Source organism: Martes martes (assembly GCF_963455335.1).
Source record: "Martes martes genome assembly, chromosome: 1".
Taxonomy (NCBI): Eukaryota; Metazoa; Chordata; class Mammalia; order Carnivora; family Mustelidae; genus Martes; species Martes martes.
The window spans coordinates 204,545,816-204,554,961 of NC_137888.1; the positions used below are offsets into that span (position 1 = coordinate 204,545,816).

At 49.0% G+C, this 9,146-nt stretch overlaps 1 protein-coding gene across 1 annotated transcript; it reads right to left on the reverse strand.

Annotated features, from left to right (window-relative positions):
- Positions 1–2,910: 2,910 nt before the first annotated feature.
- Positions 2,911–7,747, reverse strand: FAM32A (family with sequence similarity 32 member A). Its single transcript, XM_080805836.1, has 4 exons — positions 7,583–7,747; positions 7,322–7,463; positions 3,433–3,486; positions 2,911–3,165 (listed from the first exon to the last, which is right to left on the reverse strand). The coding sequence occupies exons 1-4, from the start codon at positions 7,654–7,656 to the stop codon at positions 3,097–3,099; spliced, it is 339 nt and encodes a 112-aa protein (XP_080661962.1). The 5' UTR covers positions 7,657–7,747; the 3' UTR covers positions 2,911–3,096.
- Between the last annotated feature and the right edge of the window lie 1,399 nt (positions 7,748–9,146).

Consider the following 9,146-nt stretch of genomic DNA (forward strand, 5'->3'; position numbering starts at 1 on the left):
TTTCCCGCTCCTGCCTCAAGCATCCCGGAAGTAAGGCCCGGAGGGGCGGGACCGGGCGTGGCCGACTGAAGCAGGGCACTCTCCAAATGCCAGGCGGGTCGAGGAGGCCAGGGAAGCTGGAAACCCCGCCCCGCCGTGGGCCAAGTGAGGTGACATACCGGTGTTAGAACCCACCTTGGGCCCAGTCCAATGAACCCCACAGTCTCGTGGGGGAGTCTAGTAATAAATATAGTTACCAATTATGATATGCTTTATAGGGAAAGGGAAGGCGGTGGTTGCTTGGAAAGAGGCCAAACTCTCTGAATGGCAATCCAGCCTTACCAACAAGTCACCGCTTGTTACCTGTCAGTGTCAACATTCTTCAGTGCCTGTGTATTGCCTGGAATGATCTGGAAACCACGCCCCACCGAACCTCGGTGAAAAGCACTTCTCTTGTTTCTGTAGTTAGTGACCGTAATGGGTGATGCAAATTGTGACCCCTGGTCAATCGATTGGGTATCTCATTGCTTTTAATAACACTCGGGATATGGAGAAATGCCTGCATTTTGTCCTAGTGAACCATCACAGTGCTCTGGAGACCACAACCCTGCAATCTTCCCTCCTATCTCCTTTGGGGTTTTGAAAGATGGCTTTTGCAATACATCCTCTGCTTAGGATAAAGATGAAGTGCAAGAAAATCCAGAGAAGAAAACCGGAGTATTTAAAAAAGCTACAAAGTAAATCCTGGGCTGGAAGCATTCTTTCACAAAACGTCTGGGAGACTGTTTTTGACAGACTTCAACTGTCTTGTACGATACTCTATTATACCCAGCCTCATAGTTTGCCCAAAATATTTCAATGTTTTAGGCAAACATGTCTTTTGAAAATTACAAAATTATACACTTGCCTGAAAAAAAAAATCTACGGAAATGCCAAAAAGTACAAGACAAAAAGAAAAACCACCCAGGAGAGGTGACCCCACTCATTATGGAGTATTTCAGGCTTGCTCTAGGCAATGTTTAGATGTTTAAAATCAGTATTGGGGGGTGGGGATAGGGCTGGGAGGAACAGATTGGACAAAAGTCTTGAAGAAACAAGACTCCCAAGTGCCAAGAGCACCATGACAATAAACAATGTTTACATAAATTATTTGTACCCTCCCTTCTCCGTGTGTGGGTGGAATTCAAGTCACCGTCCTTGGCAGTTACACTTAATGTATAAGCCAGATTTGACCTCTGCACCATCTCAGAAAAGACCAGACCCACTGTGGCAGACCAGGGCTTCTCAAACTTTGCTGCCTATTAGGGTCATCTGAGGAGCTCTGAAAAATCTCAGTGACAACCCCACCCCAGGAAGCATCAGTGGTTCTCAATGCTCCCAGAAGAGTCTAACATCCATGAGTTTGAGAAATGTTGTGGCAGACTAACAGTGATGGCCTGAATCAAGCACGTCTCCTGGTATGTGTGGCCATAGAGTTCTCTCCCTCACTGGGTCTGCCAAATGTGACTTGTGTTGGCCAATGAAATAGAATACACAGAGATTCTGAAGAAGGCGTAGTTGCCACCTTAGACTTTCTAATCCCCAGGCAAATTAACACAGTGACACAAGGTACTATACCACATGACATAGAACCGTCCAGCCCAACAGTCAACCCGCAGAAGAGAAATCCTGCTGTTTTAAGTCCTTCGGCTTTGATTAGGTAGGCAGGGAAGTGGAGGAGCTATCTTCCAGCATACTGACGATGGCTTTTCACAGCATCCCATCATGCTCACAAACCCCAGCTGCTGGCTTGTGGATGAAAAAGCCCTCCAAGTGCCTTTCCGCTAGGCACGGGGGAACCTGCCCCAAAGAGCCACTACTAATGAGTGGGCTCTAAGGGGGGCTGCAAGCCATAGGTGGGAAAATACGTCACCTAATTTCTTCCAAGTTGAGGGTGAATGGTCACTTTGTAGCATCCACATTCTACAGGTGCAATAACCCAAAAAGCAGCGTTTCTAGTGATAATCAAACCACTTTTAATTAAGACACTCAGACTTCTGTTTAATAACTATTGTTTGCTTTATTCCATTCATAGGTGACAGCCTCAAACACAACACTTGGTTTTTCTCTTTTGACTTTGCTATTCTGTCACTACCTAGGTCAACAGAGTCTTCCTCCCAATAGTATGTATATGCAGTTTGACCCTCAGCAAGTAGGGTACAGGCAGGTCCTCAGAGATCACGGCTCTCCAGCACCAGGATCTGGGTCCTCCCCTTTGACTGCACTGTCTGTGCTGGGGCTCTGCACAGGTCCTGTCACCCTTGAGGTGTCCTTAGGCCAGAAAGGCCAAGTGGGCTACATGTCATGTGCCAACTCTGAATAAACCCAGGGGATGCTTAGAGCCCAGGGTCAAGGGTAGTGTGGCAGGCTGTGTCAGGGTTCTATTACAAAGGGATGCCATGCTTGATTAGTGATGTCTGCCGTGGCAACACCCTCTAGACATGTCTGGAACAGAGACACCAGGGGAAGAGGCTGCATGCCAGCCACAGGCTCAGATAGGAACAAGGCATGCATCCCATTCTTGCCTTAGACGGTCGTTCCGCTTCTCAACTACATTGTCTCACAAACCACATGGCTGGGGAGGCATTCTGAAGGCCATGAAGGTTCAAGTGGCTTCCTTAGGCTCTGGAAGGAACAGCCTAAGCCCCAAGCTAGAGAAAGCTTGGGAGGACAGCTCACTCAGGGCCCCGTGGGGGCATTAGCTCCTTATCTTCTAGAGTCCGGGGAAAGAGAGCTGGCTGACTGTCAGAGTTAGATGAAACTTGGGAGGTAAAGACACTTTTCTGTGACACACAGAAATAACCTTAATCTCTGGGTACACTTGCAAAAATTTCCAGTCCAGACTAGAAGGTTTATCGTCTGTGCTACTGACAAACCAAAATAGAGTAAAAGGACAGTCTTATTACTTTAATCAAGTTCCAGAAAGAGGGCACACTGCTTTGGACAGCACTTGTCTCAGCAGAAGACGCAAGAGTGTGTGTAAAAGTATGTTTCTAGAAAAGACCAAAGGCACCAAACATAACCCCAACTTTGCCTTCCACTTCCCCTTGATGCCACTCCATACCCTGGGTGGGGAGGCTACTTCGTCCAGCTGACTTTGGGAATGTCATAGTGCTCCGTGAGGGTGTCCAGGTGTCTGTTGAAGTCCTGGGAAAGCCGAGAAGAAAACCCCCATCAGCACAGCCTCAGACAGGGCACTAGTGCTGTGTGGCACTGCCCACTCCCACTTCTCCACATCCTGCCTCTCCTCTGTGAGCCCCCTCCTCTCAAAGCTACCTGGCCCTAAACCCTGGGCTCATCCTTAAATGACCCTGGGGAGGTGTTGTTTCTGTTGGGTACCCCCACCCCAACACTCCAGTGGCTCCCTCTGCCAGGCTACATAGCCTGGTCTTCCCCACTGGGCATGTAACTTACCTCCACTCTCTGCTTGTGGGTTTTGGATGCTTTCTTTAGGATCCTTTCCATTTGCTGAAGAGAGGAGAGACATGGAGGTGAGTTCACACACTTGACACAGCCCAGGCCAGCATGGGGTGGAAGACGGAAGCCCCTACCAGCTTGGCACTCATACCTAGCACAGCTGGAGGTCTCAGGGGGTACATCCAGTCCCTCCCTTAACTCTCCTCAGGCTGGTCCAACAGGGATGCCCAGCCCCCAATATGTCCCACCAGGAACCCTGGTCAACTGCCCTTCAGTCAGAGTGGTAAGGAATGTACTAGCACTGACTTGAGCAGGCTCTGCTGGGAACTGTATGTGTGCTTCCTGCATCCCTGGGCAACTGACTGCATTCCCATTTTGCAGAAAAAGAAAGTTTCAGATGGGGTTTGAAGAAGGATGAAAAATGAGGAAGGTGAAGGGCCCAACACCTGGTAGGAGCTCAAGGAAGTAGGTGCTGGTGACACAGTGCCACGAGGGCTCCAAGATCCAGATCACCCTGATGACCATGACTGTGGAATGTGTATCTTGTACCACCATGACCTGCCCCACACCATTCCCAAAACTGGTTGGGACCTCGTAAGAGCTAAGAGCATGGGACACAGAGCCCAACAAACCTGGGGCTGCACTTGGCTCTACGTTTACTGACTGAGTGACTATGGCCAACTTTGGTGCCCCCCCCGTGACCCATGCTGCCTGATATTGGTGTCCTAATGCAGTTCTCTGCCACAATGACTCTGGGATGGCCCCGTGACTCAGTTTACTTAACAGAATGCATTGCCAGTGCTGAGCCAAAGATGTAAGACCTGGCAGCCTTTAGTGTGTTCTTCGAAGCCAGCCACCATGCAGGAATTCTGATGACCTTACTGGAGAGAAAGGACCTGAAGGATAAGATGACATGTGGGGAGAGAGGCCATGGGAGGAGCAACAAGGCATCAGAAATGTAATGGTGATGCTATCTTGGATGTTTCAGCCCAGTTGGGGCTCCAACCCCAGCTGCCATCTGACTGCACAGATTCCAAGCGAGGCAAGCCGGAGAACTATCCAGGTGAGCTGAGCCAACCCACAGGAGAAGACCATGTCAGCCACCACCTGGCTGCTCCTTCCTGCCCCTCATCTCATTTGCTATCCCATCTTCCTCTGCATCCAGTTGGCTCCCACCTGGCTAACCCGCTTTCCCATCCCTGCCTCTCTTCCTGCTGCTATGAGCCCCTGTGAGGGCTTTGCGTCCTCACAAGAGGCCACACTGACCTGACCAGTTGTCACCAATGCCAGGCACTCAGTAGGGCTCTGCCTTCCCTCTCCCCACTTCATGTACCAAGTTCACAGGGTATCCCACTTCACAGACACAGAAAATGAGGACCAGCCTGTGCGTGGGTGATGAGACTAAAGATGCCAAGCCCTACCCCTTCAGGCTGGGGCCCTGCCCCATGGGCCCTTCTTCCAAGAACTGTCCAGCCTTCGTGCTCACTACGCTCAAACACCCTTCTACAAAGGAATCCGCATTTCCCAATTCCAGCTAACTTTGCCCACACCTTCCCCCGTCTCTCTCCTGGTTCAAAACAAAACCCATAGCAGAACTCCCAGTTTTCCACGCCAGCAACAAAAAACTCCCCATGACCTTCCACCACCCTCCAGCTACAGATTCATTTCTGTTCCTCTTGACACATCTCCCAAGAGTTGTTTCTGGGCCTTGTCTCCACCTCTGCCTTTCCCCACCCTCCCCAAGATCCCCTCTAATCAGCCACTCTTCCTCCTCATTCCAACTAAGGGCTCTCTGTACTCACCCCACAAGACCCTTGGCAGCATGACATTGTCGATCACTTCCTCCTTCCTTTTTTTTAAAAAAGATTTTATTTATCTATTTGACAGACAGAGATCACAAGTAGGCAGAGAGGCAGGCAGAGAGAGAGGGGGAAGCAGGCTCCCCACTATGCAGAGAGCCCGACATGGACCCTGGGATCATGACCCGAGCCTAAGGCAGAGGTTTTAACCCACTGAGCCACCCAGGCGCCCATACTTTCTCCACTTGGCTAAGGACACACTCTCCTGGTTTTCCTCTTTCCCGTGATCCTTTGCAATTTCAGATCCTAGACCTCATCTCTGTCACTGTGCCTCCTCAGAGGATCTCATCCAGTCCCACAGCAATCCAGAACATTTGTAAAGGTCCAGAGGCCTAGACCTCTCCTCCAAACTGGAGATTCAGATCTCAAACTGTTCACAAGACTCCTTCATTTGAATGTCTAATAGCCATTCAACATTCAAGTGTTCTCTAAAACCAGGGTCTTGATTCCCCACTTTAGAAGCCTGCTCTACCTGCTGTCCTTCCTACTACAGTAAACAGCACCTTCATTTACCCAGTATATCCCACCAAAAATCTTGTTCATTCCTCATGTCCCAGTCCACACCCAATCCATCACCTAATTCTGCTGTTCCTGCTCCAAAATCAATCCCAAACCTGATACTTTCTTTTTTTTTTTTTTTTAAAGATTTTATTTATTTATTTGACAGAGAGAGATCACAAGTAGACAGAGAGGCAGGCAGAGAGAGAGAGAGGGAAGCAGGCTCCCCGCCGAGCAGAGAGCCCGATGCGGGACTCGATCCCAGGACCATGAGATCATGACCTGAGCCGAAGGCAGCGGCCCAACCCACTGAGCCACCCAGGCGCCCATCAAACCTGATACTTTCCATTGCTTCCATTATTACTGTCCTATTCTGTTACTAGTCACCGGATGGTGACTCTCCCCCACCCTGCTTTCACTCCCAGAGTAACATCCCAGCCCAGCCTGGGACTGTAACCTCAGGGATGGAACTTAAGTGCATTCACTTGTAAAATTCTCACCACAGAACTGTTAGGTAAGGACTTCACCCCCATTTTACAGATGAAGAAAATGAGGTGTGGGAGGTTAACCAACCTGCCCAGAGTTATACTACCACCAAGAAACAGTAGAGACAGAATGGAACCCAGGTCGGTCTCGTCAAAGCCAGTGAGTCTCACCACCCACCTTTTAAAAAAATGACTCAACTAAGCCTGAGAGTGATGAGTTAACTCTTTATGATGTTACTGGATGAAATCACCCAGATCAGGGTTAGGGCTTCTCAACCTAGACACTTGACATCTGGGGCCAGATCATTTTTGCTGTGGGGGATGCTGTCTTGATTACTGTAGGATGTTGAGCAGGATCCCGGGGCTCATCCCACTAGATGCCAGTAGCACTACTTCCCACCGCCATCAGCACACCCTGAAGTTTTAACAAACAGAAATGACCTCAACCACTGCCAAACATCTTCATGGGAGCAGATGTAGGTTACAATCACAACCTATTTGAATCTGCCAAACAAAGTCATCATGGAAACAGACGTTGTGGAAACTTATAGCCGGGAGCATCACCATTTAATATCAACAGCTACCATCAACGGAGCACTGACTGACTTTTTACCGGACTGAATGCCAAATGCTTTATCTGCATGACTTTATCTAAAGTTCCCATCCCTTTTAGGAGAAAGCACTATACTGATCCTTACAGACAAGTAAACTGAGGCAGAAAGAAGAGGAGTCATTAGCCCTGTCACTGGGCAAATGAGCAACTTCGCTGGAATCCAAAGCCAGCCCCCAGCTCTGGCTTTTTTTCAATGCCAGCTCTAGCTTTCTTCTCTGCCGTCCACTCTGACCAGAGACGCTTCCTGTCCTCGGAACTGCCCCAACCGTGGACACCATCTTTCCAGAATCCAGGTCTTTCTGACCGCTCACACCCCTCGGAGAGACCCGGGGCTGACCCCAATTTCGAGTTGTCTGGCTCTGCCTCTCCATCCACCTCCGGAGACCCAGACCTGCCGCGCGGAGCATCTCCAGCTTCCCCACCGGCCTTACCCGCTTCTCTTGCATCTTCTCGAAGGCCGCCTGGGCCGGGGTTCGTTTGTCCAGGCCGCGCCGCTTCTCCTCCTCGTTCTTCTTGCTCGTTCCCATCGCTTCCAGGAGTTTCGCCTTGTCTTTGTCCTTCTTTTTCTTCTTTCTGGGAGGGGAGAAGCGGGGAGAGGTGAGGGCGCATCAGGGAGAAAGAAGAGCTCGGGGACTCTAGAAGAGGCTTAAGGGGACAGAAGACAAACTTCTGAGGGGCTCTCGGGGCCTCACCGCTTGGTGACGCCAAGCTCTGCAACGCCTTTTAGTTTCAGGGGCCCCTTTTGAACTTGCTCGTAGGCCGCCATGATGCCGCTCGCCGTTCTGTAAGTAAACTGCCACACTTCCTGTTTGCGTACGCCCTTTACGTCCGAACGCCCGCCTCACTTCCTCTTGATTGGTTGAGCTGGCAGGCGCGCCTGCGCTCTTGGCATCCGGAGCTGGACCACACTTTCTGATTGTAGGTGGGGCCTGGAGTGTCTGAGTGGACCTCGTCCTTCGCAACCAGTGTCCTGCCACGCTTGCGGCTTGATGCACTCATTCGGTTTGCCCGGCTTTGGGCCCCCTCGATCTAAGAAGCTCCTTTGAGGGGCCCCTCATTCCCTCCTCCTCCTCTTTTCTTCTTCTTTCTCCTCCTCCTCCTCCTCCTCCTTCTTCTTGTTTTTTTTTTAAATATTTATTTGTTTGAGAGCGAGAGCACACGCTAATGGCTAGTGGGAGAAGGGGCAGAGGGAGAGATACTCTAAAGCTGACCTCATACTTAGCGTGCAGCCCAACGTGGGGCTTGATCTCAAGACCCCAGGATCTTGACCTGAGCTGAAATCGAGGGAGTGGGATGTGCAACTAGTTGAGCCACCCAGGTGCCCCGGGATCCCCAGTTCCTAAACTGCAGTGTTTTCTTGAGTGTTTTCTGTGCACGGGGATGTTCCGTTCTCTTTCATTGCTGTATTTTGAGAGTTGTTTTGTTTTTAAGGTTTTATTTTTAAGTAATCTTTACACCCACGCTGGGGCTTGAGCTCACAACCCCAAGATCAAGTGTCGTGTTCTACTGACTGAGCCTGCCAGGCACCCGTGAGAGTTTAATAGATAACCTGATTTTGTAAACCTAATCAGTCAGTACTTACTAGTTTTTTCCAGTCTTGGTGAATGATGGTATTATGTGAAGTACATGTAAATCATATTTTTTAAAAATTTTAAATATATTCTATTGAGGTATAATTTATAAACAGTAAAATGCACGCATTTTAATTGTACGTTTTGATGAATGTTGTCATGTTTACACGTCTATGTAATGACCTCCGCAATCAAGATCTAGAACATTCCATCACCACAAAGTCCCTTGTTCCCTTTCCCAGTTAACCCCCCACCCCACCGTTCTCTGCAGTCAGCTCTGAACCTGTTTTCTCTCACTGTAGATTAGATTTGTTTTTTGTAAAAGTTTCATATACATGGAATTATACTATGTGCATGGAATTATATACAATCTTTTGAGCTAGAGTTCTTTCAATGATCATAATGTGTTGGAAATTCTTCCTTTTTTTTTAAGATTTTTTTTTTTTTTTTTTTGGAGAGAGAGCATGCTGTTGAGAGAGAGAGAGATGTGGGGCCCGATGCTACCCAAGGCAGCCAGTTAACCAACTGAGCCACTCAGGTGTTCCCCTCTTGTTCGTTATAAAAGTACTCCATTAGTATTGCTGACTGTCATTTCACTGTATACATATACTCAATTCTTTTTTAATCCATTCATCTGTAGATGGACACTTGGGTTTCTTCCAGTTTGGAGCCCTAATGAATGGAG

What these genes read in the sequence shown, in the direction of transcription:
- FAM32A (XM_080805836.1), bottom strand. Translation starts at nt 7,656, where the DNA reads ATGGCGGCCTACGAGCAAGTTCAAAAGGGGCCCCTGAAACTAAAAGGC. An exon ending in GAGCTTGGCGTCACCAAGCG is followed by an intron (nt 7,464 to 7,582) that starts GTGAGGCCCCGA and finishes CTCCCCTCCCAG; the next exon opens with AAAGAAGAAAAAGAAGGACA. An exon ending in AGAAGATGCAAGAGAAGCGG is followed by an intron (nt 3,487 to 7,321) that starts GTAAGGCCGGTG and finishes TCCTCTCTTCAG; the next exon opens with CAAATGGAAAGGATCCTAAA.